Source organism: Myxocyprinus asiaticus, chromosome 43 (genome assembly GCF_019703515.2).
Source record: "Myxocyprinus asiaticus isolate MX2 ecotype Aquarium Trade chromosome 43, UBuf_Myxa_2, whole genome shotgun sequence".
In the NCBI taxonomy this organism is placed as follows: domain Eukaryota; kingdom Metazoa; phylum Chordata; class Actinopteri; order Cypriniformes; family Catostomidae; genus Myxocyprinus; species Myxocyprinus asiaticus.
Genome location: NC_059386.1, coordinates 28,217,428 through 28,241,408, shown reverse-complemented (window position 1 = coordinate 28,241,408; position 23,981 = coordinate 28,217,428). Strand labels below are relative to the sequence as shown.

At 38.6% G+C, this 23,981-nt stretch overlaps 1 protein-coding gene across 2 annotated transcripts in view; it reads right to left on the bottom strand.

Annotated features, from left to right (window-relative positions):
- Window positions 1-1,781: 1,781 nt before the first annotated feature.
- LOC127434034 (vascular endothelial zinc finger 1-like) overlaps window positions 1,782-23,981 on the bottom strand; it is a 35,848-nt gene continuing 13,648 nt past the window's right edge. Inside the window, exons 2-6 of one of the 2 annotated variants that reach the window (XM_051686465.1) lie at window positions 22,401-23,170; window positions 14,029-14,098; window positions 13,641-13,806; window positions 6,424-6,459; window positions 1,782-5,112 (exon numbers count right to left, since the gene is read on the bottom strand). In XM_051686465.1, coding sequence (XP_051542425.1) covers window positions 4,751-5,112; window positions 6,424-6,459; window positions 13,641-13,806; window positions 14,029-14,098; window positions 22,401-23,170 — 1,404 coding nt within the window. In that variant the 3' untranslated portion in view covers window positions 1,782-4,750. The remainder of the gene's footprint in view (window positions 5,113-6,423; window positions 6,460-13,640; window positions 13,807-14,028; window positions 14,099-22,400; window positions 23,171-23,981) is intronic. The other variant, XM_051686466.1, reaches the window with a different exon arrangement.

The following is a 23,981-nucleotide window of genomic DNA, read 5'->3' as shown; positions in this document are numbered from 1 at the left end:
GCTGTGAGGCATGTCAAGGTGTTGTCGGGCATAGTAACCGGGCTTTTTTGTGGCACTGGCACAGTAAAGGCTTCTTTCTGGAAACTCGACCATGCGGCTGATTTTTGTTCATGTATCGTTGTATTGTGCTCCTTGAAACAACCACACCGTCTTTTTCCAGAGCAGCCTGTATTTCTCCCGAGGTTACCTGTGGGTTTTTCTTTGTATCCTGAACAATTCTTCTGGTAGTTGTGGCTGAAATCTTTCTTGGTCTACCTGACCTTGGCTTGGTATCAAGAGATCCCTGAATTTTCCACTTCTTAAGTGATTGAACAGTACTGACTGGCATTTTCAAGGCTTTGGATATCTTTTTATATCCTTTTCCATCTTTATAAATATTAAGCAGGTCTTTTCTGCTCCCCATGGCTCAGTATCTAGCTTGTTCAGTGCATCCACGTGAGAGCTAATAAACTCATTGACTATTTATACACAGACACTAACTGCAATTTAAAAAGCCACAGGTGTGGGAAATTAACCTTTAATTGCCATTTAAACCTGTGTGTGTCACCTTGTGTGTCTGTAACAAGGCCAAACATTCAAGGGTATGTAAACTTTTGATCAGGGCTATTTGGGTGATTTCTGTTATCATTGTGATTTAAAAAGGAACCAAACAACTATGTGATAATAAATGGCTTCATATGATCACTATCCTTAAATAAAATGATTATGATATTTTCAAAATCAATGCCAAAATTTCACAATTTCTGCCAGGGTATGCAAACTTTTGAGCACAACTGTATATAAGTGATTAAAATTATAAATAACAAATAATAATTAAAGTTCTCAATGTTGCTCAAACATCCAAATGAACTGTTTTCATGAATATTAATGAAGATAAATGCTCTTAAATACTAATACAGCTGCCTGTACTTACAGACACGGGCAGATGGTGAACAGCGGCGCCCTGAAAAAAGCGCAATTGTTCTTTCAATGGGGCTCATTGTCTTTCATCCCCGTTGTGAGGCGACAGTGAGGAGTGAAACAAAAGACCTTGAACCCGGAGCACCTGCTCATGGACATGAGATTAAACCCCGGGATGATTGTATTGGGATCCCGGGGGCGCGTCACGCCTGATCAAATGATGCGGCAAGCGTGAAGATGTGAACGCGCACCAATGGAGCCAATGCACATGGAAATTAGTCTTAACGACCAATATGAGATTTCTTGAAGAAAAAAGGCAACATGTAAGATTAAGGAGCTAGTGTACGGGGGAGGGGAAGATTTGAACAGGACCAGATGGAGAGCCATGAATTAGAGATGAAAGCAGGATCATGCACATTGAGAAAACTCTGTCTGTGATGTGCGATGTTTAATGCTGTGCTAATGCGAAACTGTTTGTGTGTTGAGCCATAGCCATACCTGGACTGAGCTGGTCTGCATTCTGCGTTCCTTTTGTGTTCCTAGTACAACTGTATGGACAGACTTTCAGGAAAGCATCTTACCCAAGTGATTCAAATATAGAGCCAGAAGTTGTCTCCCACACTCAAAAAATATTTTAGCCTATTTTAAGATTTAAAAAAGGTTTCTATGCCTGTGAACAGAGGCCCTGAAAGTTTTCTGTTACAAAATATTTCAGAAATGAAGAATTTGTCTAGGTGTCAAAAGGTATCAGCATTATCACGCAGACAAAATAAATAAAATAATAAATGTACCAAACAAATTTTGGTATAATTGTAAAAAAATATTGGCAAAATCTCTTACATATATACACAGACATCATGTTTTAGTTTTCTTTTATTTAGACAACCCAAATAAAAGGCACATAAAACAATACACATGTTTACATAATTATTTCTGACAAACTTACTTAGGAATGTTTTTGCTTTCTGCTATTCAGGAAGCCTAGTCTTCATATATACAAAATTACCATTGTTAATGTACTAATACAAAAGTTTTATAAAAGGTTACTTGGCTTTTCTTCGCTCACTTGTCTATCTGTATTCTAAGATCCTCCAAGCTAAACAGTTCTGTACAAACATATACATTCAACCGCTTTCACAGGGGCTCTAAAATAATTCAGTTCATCAACTGAATTAAAAAACATTAGAATCAATAATAATTAAAAAAAAAAAAAAAAAAAAAAAAGTTTACTTCATTGGATTTCATTATTGGTTTAAATTTGGCAGAGGTAATCTTAATGCTTCTACCAAAGAAATGCATAAACACATTCTCACTCTTTCACAAACTAAACTATGGAAACATGCTGTTGTTTGTTCTAGTGTGAAGGGAGAATGAAATGCCTGTCTCACACACACACACACATACACACACAGGTTCATACTGTCTGATCAGGAAAAGCATCTTCCTGAGTCTCAGTGCTGGAGTGGGTGGCATCTATTCAGACATTAGGGATCGTCTCTCACATTACAAACTGTGGTGGGAAAACTACCCACAAGAATTTCATTCAATTAAGTCAAATAATTAGTGTTTTCACTTCAGCAGTCTCTTCACTCTGGCAGTTGCTCCAACTGCAGGAAGCATATAGAGGAAGTTGCCGCCAAAACGTAATATAGCATAGAACTTTCCAGAATCTGCCCGTATACATTATTTCTGACTGAGGACATGCTTTTATGTAGAACGAGGCCTCTGGGCTTTAACTAGAGGACAATGTTACCAGAATCAACACCCTTTGAGAGCAGGCTCAATATGAATTACTGGAACCAATTGAAATGAGCAGGATGGTTCAGCTACGGAAATAACAAATGCCATTGTTGGTTAAGATCTGGCAAATGAGAGATGTCTTTCTGCTTTCACTCAAAAAAAAGAAAAGAAAAAAAAAGGGGTAAAATATATTTACAAACAAACATAAATAACTTTAGGGCCATGTCATGAGTTCCATTAAAGCCATTAGAAAGAAAATTAACTAAATGAATACCAGTTTACTGAACTATTCTCTGCACAACTCCTGAGCAGAGCATTTATAAAAACAATATTTTTGGCAAAAAACAAAAAAACAAAACACTTTATATAATACTATAAACCACAAACTCAGGCAACAAATGTCCAAATGAAAACTTTAAAAAGGCATTAATGCAGGGCTCCAACCATTAGATTGCGCTGTTTTACATAAGCTGTTATCTAACAGTCACTTTTGTCCAAGTCCACACTTTGATGATGTAATGCCACACAGACTGACAGATAGTAGTTCAACGTGAAGTCCGCACAATTATTCCACTATTCTGAATCATGACTTGACATATGGGACACCCCACACATCAGTGATGGCGGCAAGACCACAAGCATGCATGCTGTGACAGGGCCATAACATCACTTTTTATTTATGAGATAATACTGCCTCTTTAGACTAGGGATATGCATTCAGTGCAAGACTTTTTCTTCTACATTCTGTATGAACAAGTACACCTACAACACCTAACAATGGCCACGTAAACAGTAAGAGAACAAAGCTGCCCTCCATTCACAAAAATAAAACAAGAATTTTTGTAAACAGTGTCTTTCTGAAAAACACTACAATGGTAATTCTCATGAAACCTGTTACGAAAAATGTCCAGGCCACCCAAAATCAAATAAATAAATAAATTATATATTGCTTAAAAGAAAATGAAGCGCATTTTAGCTGTCCAAAAAAAAAATTACTCTTATAACTGGGAAAATTACAAATATATATATACACACACACACTTTGACAATAAAGAATATTTATATATACATATATATTTGTAATTTTCCCTTTGCAGTTATGAGAGTAATTTATATATATTTATGCAGACATAAAAAATATATTGTATTAAAGTGAAAATTGTTTAAACCATACTTTAAAAAAAATCTTGATGCAAAAAAATCTTAATGGTCCTAATAAAGGCTTCATTTTGATTATGCAAAACATAATTTCTTTTCTGCTTTTGATTTTGGGGTAAAAAAAAAAGAACCTAGACATGTTTTTGTGAGATTCACCTACAGATAAAGAGAGAGAAAAAAAAAAGAAAAAAAGTACACAACTGATGGTAAAAAAAAAAATAGCTAGAATACACAACTGTACCTCTTGAAAATTCCCACATGTACATGCACACACTGAAACACACTATGGAAAAATCCAAATAATTCATCCATTTACCAAAAATATGAAAAAAATTCTCTCACAATGGAAGCAACTGTCCCTTTTTAAAATTTCTTTAAATACTGATTAGCAGGTTACACCTCTACAACTTAGAAGAACCCACCAGCACTCTGCTTATAAAAAAAAGTGTTCAAAATGCATGTCAATTATTGCATTTGTCCTGTAAAAAATCCATTGTTAGGGTCAAAGTGCTCAGAGGAGCATACGAATGCCCCGCTACACAGCTGTTCACCTTGCGCACAAAATGCTAAGTCATGGCATTAAAATGCATAAAAACATGGTCAAAAATCCAACAGAGAGGTAAATCAGCCAGAGCAAAACTTCCGCTAGTGTTGTGATGCAGCCATGTGTTGGGTTTGTTAAACAGATAGTTCATGCAAAAATGAACATTCTGTCATCATACACTCTGGAAAGGCTAACATTCTGCCTTATATCTCATTCTGTGTTCCATGGAGGAAAGAGAGTCATACAGGTTAGGAACAACACAAAGGAGTGAGTAAATGACAGAATTTTAATTTTTGGAGTAACTATCCCTTTAATCCAACACATTTGTTGGGGGTCGGGTTGGAACTCAGATGGCACTGAGGGCAGAAGGCTGGTCAGGTGAGTCCGATAACGACCCATCTCATGTCTCTACCAGTGAGGAGAAGATGGTAGGACTTGGGACAGGAAGCTCATGCTGTCCATGGATCTCATGGCTATGTTGAGCGGTGTGCCGATGTTCATGGGCATGGGTGTGGTGATGGCCACAGGGTGGGCTATATTCATGGGCGCCGTTGCTGGGATGTTGACGGAGGTGATGTTCACAGGGCCAGTTATGGTGACAGGGTGTTGCAGGTTGACAGGCGACGTGATGTTGACAGTGTTGGTGGAGATGTTCATCTGGGCAGCTATGGTAATGGGGTTGCTGGTGTTGCCACGGTTTATTGCCGAGGTAATTGGGGCGGAGGCTGTGACCGATGCGGTAGAGGCAGAGTTGCAGACTTCAGTGTTGTCTGTACAGGATGGAAAGAGAGAGTTTAGGCGTGTGTTAAAGGTATTCATGTATTCTTCTCCCGAACTCTCTGGGTGTCAAATATGTTTGAAATAATATGTGTGATGGTGAAATTGTGGAGCAGTCTCTCATCACAGATTTTTACTGTGTTCCATGGACTAATTTATTGTTTTACTCACCATTTTGCAATATTCAATGGGGTTTTGTTGTGCAAATATTTATCCGTCCTATTTACAGGTTTTGTTTTTAGCTCTCATTTTAACACATTCTTATGTTTTGTTTTTAAGAATGGAGAGGTGAGGGTTAATTTAATTTTATGTATTTTTTTCTCCCCAATTTGGAATGCCCAACTCCCAATGTGCTCTCAGTCCTCGTGGTGGTGTAATGACTCGCCTCAATCTGGATGGCGGAGGACGAATCTCAGTTGCCTCCGCGTCTGAGAATGCCAATCTGCGCATCTTATCACATGGCTTGTTGAGCGCATTACCACGGAGACATCGCTCGTGTCGAGGCTTCACGCTATTCTCCGCGGCATCCACGCACAACTCACCACGTGCCCCACTGAGAGCGAACCATATTATAGCGACCATGAGGAGGTTACCCCATGTGACTCTACCCTCCCTAGCAACTGGGCCAATTTGGTTGCTTAGGAGATCTGGCTGGAGTCACTCAGAACGTCCCGGATTCAAACTTGTGACTCCAGGGGTGGTGGTCAGCATCTTTACTCGCTGAGCTACCCAGGCCCCAGAGGGTTAATTTTATTTAAAATAATGATTTGTTCCAATTAGCAATGGTGGGAAAATTGTGTATTTAAGCCAGTTGCCACTAGGGGACAGGAAGAAAGATGGATGACAAGTGTTTGAGCACATGGACAAGGTTATGCCAGGACTGCTAGAGTGCAAATATACTCCAGCCTCAATTGTTAAGGGAGGGGAGTAGGTCCTGCTGTTAGTACCAAAAACAGGGCTAATTTTAGACTATTTATTTGCAAATTTTGCACCTAATGGATTAAACATCTTTTTTGAAAGCCATTCCTTCTCTCTGGTGATCTCTCCTTGTGACCACTCCGGTCACTATCACAAAAAGCCTTTTTTTTGTTTAAAGAATAAGTTCCACCATCAGGTGATTGGCTATTGGGGCTGGCAATCACATTTTTTCAGTTCATGATTTCACCTAAATTATGTAAATAAATCATGTGCACACAACAGGAGCATAGTTTGTTTTGAACAACAGAGGAAAGAGAGGCGGCAAATGGTTATGGTGTGTGTGTACATCTACTTTCCCACTTGGGTTTGTTTTGTTTCGTTTTTACCTTTTCGTTGCCCTGAGTAGTTCCACTGCCAGTCTCCTATTCAGAAACAGACAGAGGGTTATGAAGGGCAGGCAGCTGCCTGCAGTGATGCACTATGGGACCCATATCAACGCAGGGCTGCAGGACTCAGCGTGAATTCATAAATGGCTATAATTTTACAACAAATGTACTTTCTATAATAAACATATTTAACTCCTTTCAGCCAATTCAAAGGCAGATTTAAAAATCAAAAATTATTTAGCTCTTTAAATATACAATAATAAGTCTACCAGAAAAAATCATATAATCAAACAAGAGATTGAGCTAATCACGGATAAGCAGACAGACATGTGAAAACTAAACTACGTGAGAGACAGATGCATTTAAAAGGTGAACTCTATGATAAATGGAGTGTTAATGCATGAAAGAAGAAAAAAAAAAAAACACAGCTCTGAAACAAACTTAGGTCACAAGTACAAATTTAGGGGTAAGTCCAAACTATAAAGAGGCCTAATTAAACATATAAAGTCTACAAAGCTATAAACCCATTAATTTATAATGTTTGCCAAGGTAAGCAAAATCAGAATTTCTAACATTAATTATTAAACTTTAGAACTACAGTTGAAGTCCGAAGTTTACATACAACTTAAACTCACGTTTACATACAACAAACTTACGTTTAAACTCAGTTTTTCACAATTCCTGACATTTAATCGCAGAAAACATTCCCTGTCTTAGGTCAGTTAGGATCACTACTTTATTTTAAGAATGTGAAATGTCAGAATAATGGTAGAGAGCATGATTTATTTCAGCTTTTATATCTTTCAACACATTCCCAGTGGGTCAGAAGTTTACATACACTTTGTTAGTATTTGGTAGCATTGCCTTTAAATTGTTTAACTTGGATCAAATGTTTTTGATAGCCTTCCACAAGCTTCTCAATAAGTTGCTGGAATTTTGGCCCATTCCTCCAGACAGAACTGGTGTAACTGAGTCAGGTTTGTAGGCCTCCTTGCTCACACACACTTTTTCAATTCTGCCCACATATTTTCTATCGGACTGAGGTCAGGGCTTTGTGATGGCCACTCCAATACCTTGACTTTGTTGTCCTTAACCCATTTTACCACAACTTTGGAGGTATACTTGAGGTCACTGCCCATTTGGAAGACCCATTTGCGACCGAGCTTTAACTTCCTGGCTGATGTCTTGAGATGTTGCTTCACTATATCCACATCATTTTCCTTCCTCATGATGCCATCTATTTTGTGAAGTGAACCAGTCCCTCCTACAGCAAAGCACCCCCACAACATGATGCTGCCAACCCCATACTTCACGGTTGGGATGGTGATCTTCGGCTTGCAAGCCTCACCCTTTTTCCTCCAAACATAACGATGGTCATTATGGCCAAACAGTTCAATATTTGCTTCATCAGACCAAAGGACATTTCTCCAAAAAGTAAGATCTTTGTCCCTATGTGCACTTGCAAACTGTAGTCTGGCTTTTTTGGTTGGTGGTTTTGGAGCAGTAGCTTCTTCCTTGCTGAGCAGCCTCTCAGGTTATGTCAATATAGGACTCGTTTTACTGTGGATATTGATGCTTGTCTATCTATTTCCTCTAGGGATGGGCATTTTGTCTACTCAAGTACTCTGACAAATTACTCGACAAGTGCTCAAGGGGCAATGACATGTACATAACTGTATATATAATATCATGTCTGACAAACGTATTTGGCCACTGCATTGCGTCTTGTTGTTCCAGTGTATCCTCTATCCATTATTATAGGCTGTTATAAAATAATCTATTACAAAATTTACAAAAGATTGCATAATCAAAATATAACGCATCATATTTTGTCATTAAGTGAAGATTCGCTGCCCAAATCAATGAATGTGCACAACGCACGTCTGTCTGTTCTTCCTTCAGGTTACCGTAGTAATCCTAGTAAGTGCGCATCAGTTTTTTTAGTGATTGTCTGAATAGTCTATTTTCAAATCACGCTTGGCTTAACAGGAGGCACCATAACATCGCGATTTAATATGCGTGTTAAGTTGAAGTTCAGTTTTGAAGACACTGCATTCTGTTCCATTTAGCTGCACTCTGTCTAGCTGTCTGAAACACTCACCTGCTGTATATGTGTTGATTCAGCACGTTGAGTCCACTGCCACATGCCTGGTGCGTGTGTGTGTCTCCCCAAGTGTCACTCCTGTGGGAAAGCCGCGATGCTCTGTATTGTTGTTTCTGTGATGATTCATGAAGCGGTCCATTAAACTCAGTGAGTCAGAATTTCCAACTTTCAACTGGGGAAAGTGCAACGGAATGACATTATGTTGGACTTCTTACTTGGAAACTCGTGTGGAAATCTTCAACTTCCATTTGTCGAGATGAAGATGTGTGTTACGCCACGCAAACATTTCTGCACCCAGGACAGGGAGGTTTACAGTCAGCGACAAACATGCACTTTTATTAAACAATATCCATTAACAAGTCAAAGTTCTTACATTAAATGATAATAAAACGTGTATAGCAAACGTTTTGCAAAGACAGGTGTTCAAAACATGGTTAATTACACTCTCTTTTGATTATCGTAATGATAGCATTGCAGTGTCGTATATCAGTTTGGTTGCTATGAGACATTTCTGAAAGTTAATATCCCCCACAAAATCACAACATAATCAATCTCATAATTAAATTAAAAATAAGCTTCCTCTTTGACATGTTTGTGTTTAGATGTCAGGTAATTGTCACTGAATTTCGAATTAAGTGAAAAGTCACATCATGCTCGATCACCATCGATCATAGTTTTCATGAACGATCATTACTGCCACGTCCAAGTATCAGAGTACTTGTGCCCATCCCTAGTTTCCTCCAGCATCTTCACAAGGTCCTTTGCTGTTGTTCTGGGATTGATTTTCACTTTTCGCACCAAACTACATTCATCTCAAGGAGACAGAATGTGTCTCCTTCCTGAGCGGTATGATGGCTGCGTGGTCCCATGGTGTTTATACTTGCGTACTATTGTTGAAAGATGAACGTGGTACCTTCAGGCATTTGGTAATCGCTTCTGAGTATGAACCAGACTTATGGAGGTCCACCATTTGTTTTTCCTGAGATCTTGGCTGATTTCTTTTGATTTTCCCATGATGACAAGCAGAGGCACTGAGTTTGAAGGTAGGCCTTAAAGTACATCCACAGGTACAGGTCAAATTGCCTAAAGTCTTGACATAATTTTATGGAGTTTTCCAAGCTGCTTAAAGGCACAGTAAACTTAGTGTATGTAAACTTCTGACCCACTGGAATTGTGATATAGTCAATAAAAAGTGAAACAATCTGTCTGTAAACATTTGTTGGAAAAAATTACTAGTGTCATGCACAAAGACTTGCCAAAACTATAGTTTGCTAATATAAAATCTGTGGAGTTGTTAAAAAATGAGTTTTAATGACTTCAGCCTAAGTGTATGTAAACCTCTGACTTCAACTGTATGTAACTTGTCTGGCACCATGTGTGCTAGGAATGATAGAGGTCAACCGATTCATTTTTTGACTCGATAAATTGATTTTGACTGACGGTTTACACAGAGAAACGGGAGAAAAAGTTACAATTAACACATGTACTGTCAATTTAGCATAAACCAGCATAAACACTGGTTTGAAGGGCGGAACCATTGTGATTTGTCCACCTGGAGACACTGACACACACCTCAAACACACACAGCAGTGATTCAGTGTCAAGTGTTAAAGTGATGGGTAAAGGAGTTCTTAATGCTATTTGTTGCACAAAACAAGCCCAGATGGAACTTGACAGGAATCAAGTATTTTTCAGCCTAAGTAAGGCACATTTTAATTACCACAGAAGCACGGCAAGTCTTAACTATCACAAAAATGCAGGAGACGTTTTTGTCTGCAAGGGCTTTTCATGTGAAGTTCAAAGCGGCGCTTGACACTAGCCTTGAAGCGAATCATGATCAACGATTCACGATTGCTGTAACAAAGCAAATTGCCAGTCTGCCGGCTGATTAATATGGTGGAGGATGAGAGTTTGAGATTGAATGCCTATTGCAGTGGATCTCAACCTTTTTGATGAACACCCCCCTACTTCCCCAACACACACTTTGTTGTACCAAAACAAACCCCAAAAAAACCCCCACAAAACTCATTATTTGTGTTATTTGCTCAATGCAACTTCGATGCATTGCATAATTTTAAAGTTTTGTTAATAAATTCAGCAGGCTTATGCATCATGAATGAGACCAAACCTTGCGTTTCTTGAATTCAAACAGATGGAGGGCTATTTCTGGGGCCTATAAAATGAAAATGCGAAGACAGAAACTAATAATAAAAGTGATATTGTTAAAGAGCACCTATTATGGTTTTTCAAATATTACCTTTCATGTAGTGTGTTATATAGCTGTTTGTGAATGTAAAAAAGTCTGCAAAGTTTCACAAATCAAAGTGCACGACAAATGGAGTTATTGACTCCCAAAAGAAAGAACTGATTCTGAACACCTGAAACAAGTCATTAGTAATTCCAGACTTACTTCCTGTACTAACCTACGTAATTTGGTAACAAAAAAACCCACCTCTGCTCTTCATTGGCTGCCTGTGAACAGCTTTGACCCGCCCTCAAACACTACACTAAGTGGTAGACCAATCACAACAGACTGGGACATCTGACCAATCAGAGCAGTGTAGGCTCTCTGAAAGGAGGAGTTTAGAATGAATCCTTTAGAACAGATCACTGAACGAGACGTTTTTGACACTAGGAAAAAAAAGTAATGCTGCAATTTAAATTATGAGCAAATTAAAGTGTTTTTTGACCTTGGATGCATGTAAATCTATTGTATGAGACCTTTAAAATGAAATTACGCATGTTTAAAAACCATAATAGGTGCTCTTTAATATATTTTACATTTGCTTTTTTTTTTAAATTTATTTATTCATTAATTATTTATTTTTATAGTTTTAACAGTGGTATTTGTAAAAAGACCATAGTAAACACATGGAAGCATGGATCTTCACTACCATGGTTAGATGTAACAATTTCTAGCAAACAAACTATGGCATTTTTGTAATTATGAACAGTAGACCTACTCTAAACACATGTAAAAAAAAATAAATACAAAATATTAATATTTATAAGCAGTTACAAAAATGTAGCTATGATAAATTTAATAGAGCTAAAATAGTGATATGATAATATTTATTATCAACCTATTTCTGCCTAAAGTACAGTTAGTGTTACTATAGTAAATTCAAGGGTGATCCTTTGAATCCTCCATTGAGAAACCCTGGCCTATTGCAATAAATATGCAACCTATGTGGGGACTAGTTCTGTCAATTAATCAAACCCCCACTTAGACTTTGGGAAAAGTTTAATGTTACTAAATTGATGCGTTTTAAGTGTTTTTTCTATCTTTACAGCCTACTGTGGAAGGCTTTGTTTGGAAAATGTTAATAAAGCATTATATTGTTTTGTTTTCTTTCCAAAGGAGGAAATAAATTAATTTTGACAGGAAAAGAAGCATATTTAGAGTCAATTTTCAGCACCTTCAAAATCTGCGATGAATTGCTAAATGCTGTTGCACGTGCCATTGAGCATTGTTTTGTTTTTTTATTTGTATTTTTATCCACTTTTTTCTCCCAATTTTGGAACGCCCAATTCCTACTACTTACTAGGTCCTCGTGGTGGCGCGGTTACTCATCTCAATCCGGGTGGCGGAGGACAAGTCTCAGTTGCCAACGCGTCTGAAACAGTCAATCCGTGCATCTCATCATGTGGCTCGTTGTGCATGACACCGCAGAGACTCCGCATGTCGAGGCTCATGCTACTCTCTGCGATCTATGCACAACTTACCATGCACCCCATTGAGAGCGAGAACCACTAATCGCGACCACAAGGAGGTTACCCCATGTGACTCTACCCTCCCTAGCAACCGGGCCAATTTGTTTTGGAGGCCTGGCTGGAGTCACTCAGCACACCCTGGATTCGAACTCGCGACTCCAGGGGTGGTAGTCAGCATCAATACTCGCTGAGCTACCCAGGCCCCCCCATTGAGCATTGTTAAACTCACCGCTGATTGCTGAGGCTCGCGCCTATGAACAGCGCAGAGAGCGCTCTGGTATTTCAGACAGCAAGGCAATTGTATCAAAAATCAGTTGGAGGGCTAGAAAATGATGATTGGCGGGCCAAATTTGGCCCGCACGCTGCAAGTTTACTAGCCCTGATGTAGAGAAACTTTCCAAGACCATGTCATGTGATTTTTTGTTTTGTTTAATTAGACTACAAAAGGAATCAAATCTAATCAAATACTCTCAAGTGCCCATTCACTCATGTGCCATCTGCAGTGAAAGCCATTTATACAACTGCCTAAAGTAAGCCTATCATAATTCATGGCCACGTATAGCATGTTAGCGGATTAGTGCCATGAATTAAAAAAGTCAACAAGAAAAATTCAACAATTTCTACTGCATATATATTACTTTAAATCATCATCAAATGGTTTAAACAGCTTCTTTTACTGACCTCATGTGAATTCTACTCATAGAATGAGGCATAAAGTCATTGATAACACATCTTAATGTCACAATAGTTTAGGTTTTACATGTAGCATCCTCATATTTAAATGTACTTCTAAACACCTCCCACAGCGGCGTGGCAGATGTGTAAATGTTCGGAAACAGTAAACTGTTGCTCGGCTATTTAGAACTTCTTTCTACCTCTGAACGAAGAACAAATAAGAACACCTCTGGAAGTATATTGAGGCCTTAATGCTCTAACAACCATCCACAACACCCTAGGATCATGGCTGCAAGTTTTGCATGGCCAAGCACCACTCACATTTTCTTGAAAATGTAAAAAAAAAAAAAAACAAGTTGCTGTTCTAATAACAGTAATTAGGGTTTCAGTGCTGTTCAAACCCAGTATGTCCTCTTTCTGCAGAGTGCATATCATACTCCACACAGCCCTGTGAAACTAATTTGTAGTACTAAATGTCTGCACTGGTGCTCTTCAACTCCAGAGTAAATGGAATAACCTGAGGATGAAGTCACCTCTAATAAACCAGAGAATTTGGGAGCTGACAAGACAGCAAAGAGCTAAGAGACTCAGAAAGGACTGGATGAAGGATTAGTAGAAGGATGTTGGTACTAGAGCTACATGAGTCACCCAGAGAGGCGGGGAGAGTTGTTGACTGAACACGAGGCTAACTGTATGTTGTGGCAGCCAATCACATTGCACTTACCTTTGTTACAGGCATTGTTGAAGTTGGTCTGACCGTGTGTTTTTAAGTGGCTGGTGATGTAGGCGGCACTCAGCATCTTTCCGCAAACATTGCAGGTGACCTTTCCTTCATGCCGAATCATGTGTGACCGGAGTCTGTCTTTGGTGGCAAAGGCTGATGTACAGGCCTGCAGTGAACATTCAAAACTTTATCACGAACCATCCAGTTTGAGTATATTTGGTCACATTACACTTCAGTTAGGAGACACTATCTTGTCTAAAGTGACTTACCTCACTATTTAAGGACTTTTAAGTTCTTTACTCAATGCTGGTAGCTCATGAATTACTCTTTCTGGGGTTTACATTTTTGTTACTAGCGATGATGTAATGAGGTCTCTGATTCTGCTTACCGTTACTTGGCATTTGAAAGGTCTCTCTGAGGAATGAACGTGCTTCACATGGCAGCTGAGATGGTCTGGCCTGAAAAGAGAGAAAACGGTTGGAGAACATTATGGGGTGTTTTTTCAACTCAAGGCACTTTTAACACTTTGGACTTCTACCAAGAAAAATATTGTGAAAACATTTTTCTTATTCTCACTAATATTTTACATTTGTCTGCTAACAATGTCCAGCAGTGTATGTATATGTTACACAGGAGTGTGTAAGGCATGACATGTCCACCAAATCCCAAATTCTGTATTCTGTTACAGTGGTGGAAATGACGGTGATATTTTTTAATGTTATTGAAATAAAATGGGTGTCCTTTTTCTTGCTAAGGTCAATTTCATAGCATTTTATATATCCTAAATACACACAATTAAATAATATCACACTTTTTGCATAATTTGGCAAAAAATTACAGGTTAATTAAAAATGACAGCAAATAAAAATACTCTGCTTATAAGTGATACTTAAATCACAAACATGTTCTTCACTGAAACTTTTGTTGACTTGGTTAACATTAAGTATTTAAAAAAAAAAAAAGAAAAAAAGAAAAGATAGGTTTTTTTTTTTTTTTTTGTGGTCCAAATGATGGCACAACTGTGGAAAAGTCTTAATCTTTGGAAAATAAATAAATATATATAAATAATTTACTCAATAAATACTGAAATGGTTTATGTTTATCTCACTCTTTGTTTAGATTATCATAGTTTTAAACAAGCAATAATCTGTATTTTTATAATGGGTTTTCATAATTTATTGAAAGTCTAGGTCTGTGACCAGGCAAAAACTGTAAAATCTGTACATAAAAGGCATTTGAAAAGTACCAAAAGTACTGTATATGACGAAGGCCTGGCAAAAATTTTCAATAGTTTTAATAAGACCTTCATATAACAAAAAGAAAAAGTTGAAATCTGTTCATATATATATTTTACATTTATTTACATTTATGCATTTGGCAGACGCTTTTATCCAAAGCGACTTATAGTGTACTTATTACAGGGACAATCCCCCCGGAGCAACCTGTAGTTAAGTGCCTTGCTCAAGGACACAATGGTGGTGGCTGTGAGGATCTGATTACCAGTTATGTGCTTTAGCCCACTATGCCACCACCACTCCACTATATATATAAAAATCAACCCTAAAGTGCCAAAACAACAATGGACTTGCTCACATTCTCAGACATTCAGATGAACTTCAGCATGAACATCTGAAATACTCAACCAGCTATCAGGTGATCAGACTGACCTTATAACTGCTGTGAGCTAGAAAAGATGCCCTGTCCCAACTGTTGCAATCAAATTTAAAGTAGATTCGGATTAAAACCAATGTAACAAGAGTGTTTCTAAAGACATTTTTTCTGCCAGAGGTGTTTAGTACATTTTGTTTTCTGGTGGCATTCTCAGTAACAGTCAGAGCTCGAAAAACAGCTGTTTCTCTCTGTACTTTGACTTGTGGCAATGCATGACTAATAATCCGAGGATTAATTTCAGGCATAGCAACATAAGCAGGAAGAGGATGCAGAGGCCTGTCTGATGGTCTCACAGCTCTGCTGTTTAATTTCAGAATGAGGTTATAAACGAGTTTACTGACTCCCAAAGCAGCCGTGTGTCTGTGGCCCCTGAGTGACTCAAAAGGAAACCCCAGTGCTGATCCTCTAAGACAGAACAAACAGGAGGGAATAACAGGAATACGAGCACCCCCCTCCTCCTTCTGTTCATGCAGACCCTCCACATGCTGGGCTCTACAAAGGCAGCCGGTCAGATCCATTCACAACAACTATAAATCAGCCAGCGTCAGCCAATAGGAACGAGACAATATTAACATCATCAGAACAGCAGATGGTGGATTCGGCTCGAGCTTTGAACAAATATTTCAGTAGACAGTATTAAACACACTGACATCACAATCCACAAACAGCCCAGTTTTTATGCAGGATGGAAATCAGCCACAAACACTTCTTACATATCCTTTACATGTATACATTTTTAGCATTATTTGATGTTTTCATAACAGTGTTAATTGTAGGGTTGGAAAACAGTAAATAAATAAATAAATAAATACTGGAACCGAATGATTTTCATGATATTTGGTTTCGTTAATGGTTCTTGAGTATGTGCAATTTTCCTGCAGATACACTCGGAACACTGTACTAAAATACTTTAAAGAATGTTCCAGGGTCAATACGAGTTAGGCTCAATCAACAGCATTTGTAGCATTATGTTGATTACCGCAGAAAATATTTTCAACACATCCCTTGATAATTAAAAAAATAAAAATCAATTCCGGTTACAGTAAGGCACTTAAAATGACCAGAAAAGAGTAATTGATTACTTGTAAATTAAAATGTCAGTTAAAAATAAAGTATGACACATTAATTTTTTTAAAGTGGTGAATGTTGGCTTTTTATAAAAAAGCGCTCTGCCCGTCTTCAGATATTTAACGTCTGATGAGCTTCCGAGTTTCTCGTACCGCTTTTGCATTTCCTTTACACCATAAAAACAGATCCTTGTCCATTGGTATTAGGGCTGCAACTAACAATTATTTTGATAATCGACTAATCTAACGATTATTAGAATGATTACTCGACTATTCGAGCGATTATTGCAACGATTAATCATTAGCTCTTAAACAACTATTCAGCTTGTGCCCCGAGTTAAAAGGTTGAATTAAATGTGCTTGCTAACAATAAAGAGGACAGAATAATCTTTTAAAAATACCTCTAAATTACATTCACTGAATTAAAGTCTCAACTGAATTTAATAGATTTTATTAAGTTTAATTCAGTAAAAAATAAATCACTGCAACAAATCCTATTTTTATCAAGTGTTTTTGTCTGTTTCCCATTTAAAATGGTCTAAAAATCCTTAAAACAAGATACAATTACTTTAGAAGCAACATATACAATATTAAGAATTACTTTCAGAGAATGTATCTTGAATATAAGTGTATTTTGTATATTAAATGTTTCTTATATACAAAATAAATTTTTCACATTTATACTTCTGCCAGTGCAAAGACAAAATATACTTATATTCAAGATATATTCTCTGAAAGCTCTGCAATCTTATATTCTGCTTCTCAGGTGCATGAATCTATTTTTAATTTTATTTTTTTTAAGGATTTTTAGATATTTTAAAATATTAGCATTTTTTTAAATATATTAAACATTCTCAGATACATTTTTCTTCTGCAGTATAGCTCTTAAAGTAAATGTATGTTGTTTTAAATGAGTTTAGATATTTATATTAGAAAACTAGCCAAAACAAAAACAAATCAAAAATGTATTTTGTTGCAGTACATGGGGCAAAGACTACCTCTCTCACGTTTTTGTTCACTTTGATCCATCTTTAACTCACAAAAAACAAACGGTCTCCTTTTAAAGCTGCCTATTGCCGATTTTCTTTACGATAAGAAACACAGTGACACATACAGTTGAAGTCAGAAGTTTACATACACCTTAACCAAATATAAAAATTGTTTTTCACAATTCCTGACATTTAATCGTAGAAAACATTCCATGTCTTAGATCAGTTAGGATCACTACTTTATTTTAAGAATGTGAAATGTCGGGGCTTGGGTAGCTCAGTGGTAAATATGCTGGCTACCACCCCTGGAGTTCGCTAGTTCGAATCCCAGGGTGTGCTGAGTGACTCCAGCCAGGTCTCTTAAGCAACCAAATTGGCCCAGTTGCTAGGGAGGGTAGAGTCACATGGGGTAACCTCCTCGTGATCGCTGTAATGTGGTTCGTTCTCAGTGGGGCGCGTGGTAAGTTGAGCGTGGCTGCCGTGGTGGATGGTGTGAAGCCTCCACATGCGCTATGCCTCCGTGATAAGATGCAGACGCAGCTGGGATTCGTCCTCCGCCATTCAGACTGAGGCGAATCACTACACGACCACGAGGACTTAAAAAAAGCACAATGGGAATTGGGCATTCCAAATTGGGGGAAAATCCACAAAAAAACAAACAAACAAAAAAAAAAGAATGTGAAATGTCAGAATATTAGTAGAGAGAATGATTTATTTCAGCTTTTATTTCTTTCATCACATTCCCAGTGGGTCAGAAATTTACATACACTTTGTTAGTATTTGGTAGCATTGCCTTTAAATTGTTTAACTTGGGTCAAATATTTTGGGCAGCCTTCCACAAGCTTCTCACAATAAGTTTGCTGGAATTTTGGCCCATTCCTCCAGAGAGAACTGGTGTAACTGAGTCAGGTTTTTAGGCCTCCTTACTTGCACACGCTTTTTCAGTCCTGCCCACAAATGTTCTATTGGATTGAGGTCAGGGCTTTGTGATGGCCACTCCAATAACTTGACTTTGTTGTCCTTAAGCCATTTTGCCACAACTTTGGAGGTATGCTTGGGGTCATTGTCCATTTGGAAGACCCATTTGCGACCAAGTTCTATCTTCCTGGCTGATGTCTTGAGATGTTGCTTCAATATATCCACAACATTTTCCTTCCTCATGATGCCATCTATTTTGTGAAGTGAACCAGTCCCTCCTGCAGCAAAGCACCCCCGCAACATGATGCTGCCACCCCCATGCTCCACGGTTAGGATGGTGTTCTTTGGCTTGCAAGCCTCACCCTTTTCCCTCCAAACATAACAATGGTCATTATGGCCAAACAGTTAAATTTTTGTTTCATTAGACCAGAGGACATTTCCACAAAAAGTAAGATCTTTGTCCCCATGTGCACTTGCAAACTGTAGTCTGGCTTTTTTGTGGCAGTTCTGGAGCAGTGGCTTCTTCCTTGCTGAGCAGCCTATCAGGTTATGTTGATATAGGACTTGTTTTACTGTGGATATAGATACTGACTACCTGTTTCCTCCAGCACTTTAACAAGGTCCTTTCCCATGATGTCTAGCAAAGAGGTACTGAGTTTGAAGGTAGGCCTTAAAATACATCCACAGGTACACCTCCAATTCAGTGCACCTCCTATCAGAAGCTAACTGGCTAATTGTCTAAAGGCTTGACATCATTTTCTGGAATTTTCCAAGCTGCTTAAAGACACAGTTAACTTAGTGTATGTAAACTTCTGACCCACTGGAACTGTGATATAGTCAATTAAATGTTAAACAATCTGTCTGTAAACAATTGTTGGAAAAATTACTCTTGTCATGCACAAAGTAGATGTCCTAAACGACTTGCCAAAACTATAGTTTGCTATTATTAAATATGTGGAGTGGTTAAAAAAAAAAAAAAGAGTTTTAATGACTTCAATCCAAGTGTATGTAAACCTCTGACTTCAACTGTACTGTATATTATGATTCAATACCTCATGAACCATCACGTAATAATCTAGCTGCAGCGAGTGTGCGCGCGACGGATGAGCGTGCCCGCCCCAGAGTGTGCATCAGCTGGGTGCAGTTTCAATCTCTCACCCCCTTACATCGGGTCTCTTCACGCGACTCATAGAAGCGCCGTTGACTGCAGAGAAATGCCAGTTTCAGAGTTTATACTTATTTACATGACCTGCTTCCTTATTATTTGAATTTTAATAAAAGATGCATTAAAGATATAACGCCGGGCTGTTTTCTTTAAAGACGCAAGTTTTGCTTGAGCGGAACGGCAACTCCAGCTCCGCTTCATTACACAACGAGAGTGCTTCTGTATTTACTTATTTTGTATTTTTGGTATAATTCTCTCATACTTTGCATTCTACATCACCTGAAGCTGTTTGGAAAGTTTGCAGTGTGTCTGTGAGTTGTCATCTTCCTCTCCTCAATCAGGCACGAGCTGAAGTGCTCCTCTCGTGCCATCATTAGAGTTTCATATGATCTCATGTTACGTTAAATGAGATCAAACGACTATTTGACAACATCGACTAATCGTTTCAGCCCTAGTTGGTATGCAAGACTCCAACAAGAACCAAGTACCAATTAGGGATGACGTTTAAACTAAAATTCTGGAGTCGACTAGTCTAAAAATTAAGAAATTCTCAGAAAACAGTCAAAAAAACATTGTGTGTTTATGTGGCCCATTTAAAATACTTATTCTATTCTAATAACAGCTAAATCAAACACTAAATTCCACTGAAAAGGGGCATTTATCTGCGTCGTGATTGCCTTGCATTATGATCATTGTACATTAAATACAGAACATGACACAAATTCACTTAAATCAACGTTAGCGAATACAAGCATACTTATTGAAAACAATTTCATGAATAGTGCAGGACCAATAGAGCAACCCTAAAATCATCATTAGCGACTTGCAAGCCAACGTTTAGAAAATACGCTTACTGCACCACCACCGACGTGATTTCTGTTGCTACTTTGCTCATCTTGCGAGAGGACATTTTTCTGCACGTGCCACAAGTGAGAGAGGGTAGCACGCGCAGCATGAGCTGAAATTAAAACTTGTATCCATCTGCCCCAGATATTCTCTCTTTAATAATATTAGTATTATTAATTACAATTAAAATGTATATCATTAACATGCCAGTATTTTAAGTGCAGCCTTTGTAATAATATAAAACCAAACATAAATATATAAAAATGTTGAACAATTTAATGGGGGAAAATATTGACCGACTAGTAGGGGTGCACCGATCTAAATCGGCCGATTTTCGTCTTAAATCCATGATCGGCCGATCGTGCCTAGATTCAGGGCCGATCTTTTTTGCAGCAGGCATACACTGCTACTCTAATGAGTGCTTGCTCAGCCCTTGAAGCATACAGTGTGGCCACTGGAGTGTGAGTTGGTGGCAATTCTAAGCATTCACGAATTTTAACTTTCAGACATGCTGTAATTTAGATGAATATGCTGGTTTGTTTTAAAACGTGTGTAAAAATAACGTGTATGATATTAATCTGCCCATTTTCTAGAGTCAATACGGTAGTTATTCTGACTCGCTGCACAGTGAGCACGGAGAGGATAAAGAGACTGCAAAGAGGCATAAAAAATAATTAAACAACAAATAAACATGCAAATACAAATCTGAGTATACGTGATGTAACGTGAGTCGTGATCATGAGTGCAATTAGCTTCTCCAACATGAGCGCTCTCGGTGTCAATCAAACAAGCGCGCTCTCCAGGTGCTCATCAGTCACTCATCTCAGCGCTATTCCCAATATAATTGAGGATACCAATTAAAATCAGATTGATGTTGGTCGCAATGCCACTAATAACAGATATAACTGTTTAACCTTAAATAACGGCACTTGATTAATAATTAGTGATTTGTATTGCAACAAAACGCCAGAGGCGGTAAACAAACCATAAATACTAATGATTCCTCACAGGAGCAGTTTTGGAGCTAGTAATAGACAACAATAATAGTCTTATTTATGAATGTATCTCTGCTGTGTGTGATGCCCTCATGGTTTTTACTGGTTACCAGTATGTCACAATGACCTTTGATATTGACAACAGAACTATTCATAACTGTTTTCAATACAAATAAATGTTTGCAATTCACAATTAATGTAATTTTACTGTGTAGGGCATAAACATAACTGCACAATTTAACTTGCAAAAGTGTGGCTAAGGGCACTTAAAGAAAAGAAAATCAGTATCAGCCGATCTAAGTATTAAAGAATCAGTGATCGGTATCGGCCTCAAATTTCGAATAGTAATTCCAGTGTCGTCTAGCAGCATCAGAACCGTTTAGTCAACTAGTCTCGCACATCCCTAGTACCAATAGAGTAGAATTTAATTAATTACTTAAAGTTAAATGGACTGGCCCCATTCATTTCCATTATAAATGACTTCCTGTAATTGTTTTTGCACTTGAAAAAAAAAATTAAAAAAAATAAATAAAAAACTAGGGATGAGTTACAATTATTTTTGTGGCCACAAAATGTATTGGTTGAGCTTAACTTAAGTTTCCTGCGCTGCTCCTGAATGTACAGTGTCACTGAGAGATACATTTTTATCCTTGTAGCTTAAAATGAAGTGATGAGAGGGAAATACTTGGTGCTGCGAAATAATACAAGGATGATCAATAGAAAACACATTCTTCTATTGCATCTTCACTGGTTGCATGCAACAAGAAACATACACCACAACCAGTGCAGCCTGATACATGAACGAATGACACTTTACGAGCCTGTTTTTCTTGAATAATCATTTAAAAATCAAATTAATCTCGAACTAACGAGTTCTTGGTTTGAATCTGTCGGGGCTGTATTTCACTGATCACTGACCAACACCGACTTACTAAACGAATTGTTAAAGCACCAGAATCATTAATTGAAATCAGAACCAGAATAGTTAAAATTCCTTACGATTACCAACCTTAGTTATTTGGTGGTCAGAACCTGAACATTATTTCTAAGATTAATTTAACCTAGGGATTCAATCATGTAAGTGAAAAAGTGTGAAAAGCTTTGTGTACCTTGAGAAACCCTTTCCACACACGGAACAGATGTAGGGTTTGTGTACACCTCCGTCATGCGAGCGCACATGGTAGGTCATGCGATCTTTCCTCTTGAATCGCTGCTGGCATATGGGACACTCAAATGGCTTTTCGTCTGAGTGCGACAACTTGTGACGATTTAGATGGTAAACGTCCCGGAATGCTTTCCCACACATTTCACAGCCGTGGTTCTTCTTTACGGGCTTAGGGGGCTTTTTGGGGGCACTATGTTGGGTCACGTTGGTCATGGAAGTCGGGGACATTACTGTGGAAGCGGAGGAAGTAGAAGTAGTTGCAGTGGAGAAGATACCAGCGATGGTGGAGATGTAAGAGGAGTCGGCTGTGTTCTCCCGGGGCATGGAGGAGATGAGTGAGACCATGGTGGGCACAGCTTGTGCTGTCTTTTTGGGTCTGGACACCATTTTGATGCCGGTGTGACAGGACTCGTGGCGGCGGAGGTGGTAGCTGTCACGGAAGGCCTTGTTGCAGTAGCCGCAGATGAACGGCGTTTTGCTCTTGTGCTCTTTCTTGATGACTGGCATCGGACCGCCTCCACCGCCATTTCCACCCCCTCCTCCACCCGTCCCGCTGGCTACGTTGTCCTTGAGGAGCTCGGCGGCGCTGACGGGGGGCTTGTGGTCCAGTGGAATGGGCATCACAGGCTTCTGGTCCTGCGGCTCAGAGTTTAGCAGAGGCAGCAGGCTGTTTGGGGCCACCTGATGCTGGTGGTGAAGGGCTTCATTAGCCTGCTGGAAGACAACAACAGAACCAGAGATGTTAAAACGAGATGCACGGATACAGAAATTTTGGCAAAAGCAAGCATCACCATTACTATTGCTCATACTTAGGGTTAGGAATTTGAGCAAACCCCTAACACTAGGTATTAAATTTTAGGTAACTCCTCCCCCACTCTTTGTGCTATGGATAAACAATGATGCCTTAAATTGCGCAGCTTGTTGAGAGGTTTGCTATTATTTTTCTAACTGATTTTAGCCAGGCAGAGGATAAAAACCATGGTGAAGAAATGCAATAGACTTACATTGAAGGGACCAGAGCCATATCTAGGGACAAGACTTTTATTTCATTTAAAAGAAAAAAATCTGTCTGCAGATCTGTTCTGATGTACCCAGATCAGGGCATCACAGACAGGTTTAACAGAGGTCTGGGCCTCTGGTGTGTTTGAGCAAGATTAAAAATACTACAAATCTGATCAGAGTGATACAGCACTACTGCTCTACAGCCTGAGTTACTGTAAGAGTGCGTGTTCTGATTAGCAATTCCGCCAGCCTGTGGGATGACTAATGCTGAGCAGGAGTTCAGGAATGAACACACACATACACATTCATGCAAATACACAAACACAGAACAGCTGGTAAAAAAAAGAGACACTATTCAAAAACAGTAATGATTAGATTCAGAATTTCTCATTCAGAATGATATATCTGGGAGTCATCTGGGCCCCAAACTAATGACACAGATCTAGTGATTATGCTGCAATCATGATAGAGCACACGCTGGCATGAATGCAGGGTGCAGGGCACAGCATGTGCGCTCTGATTA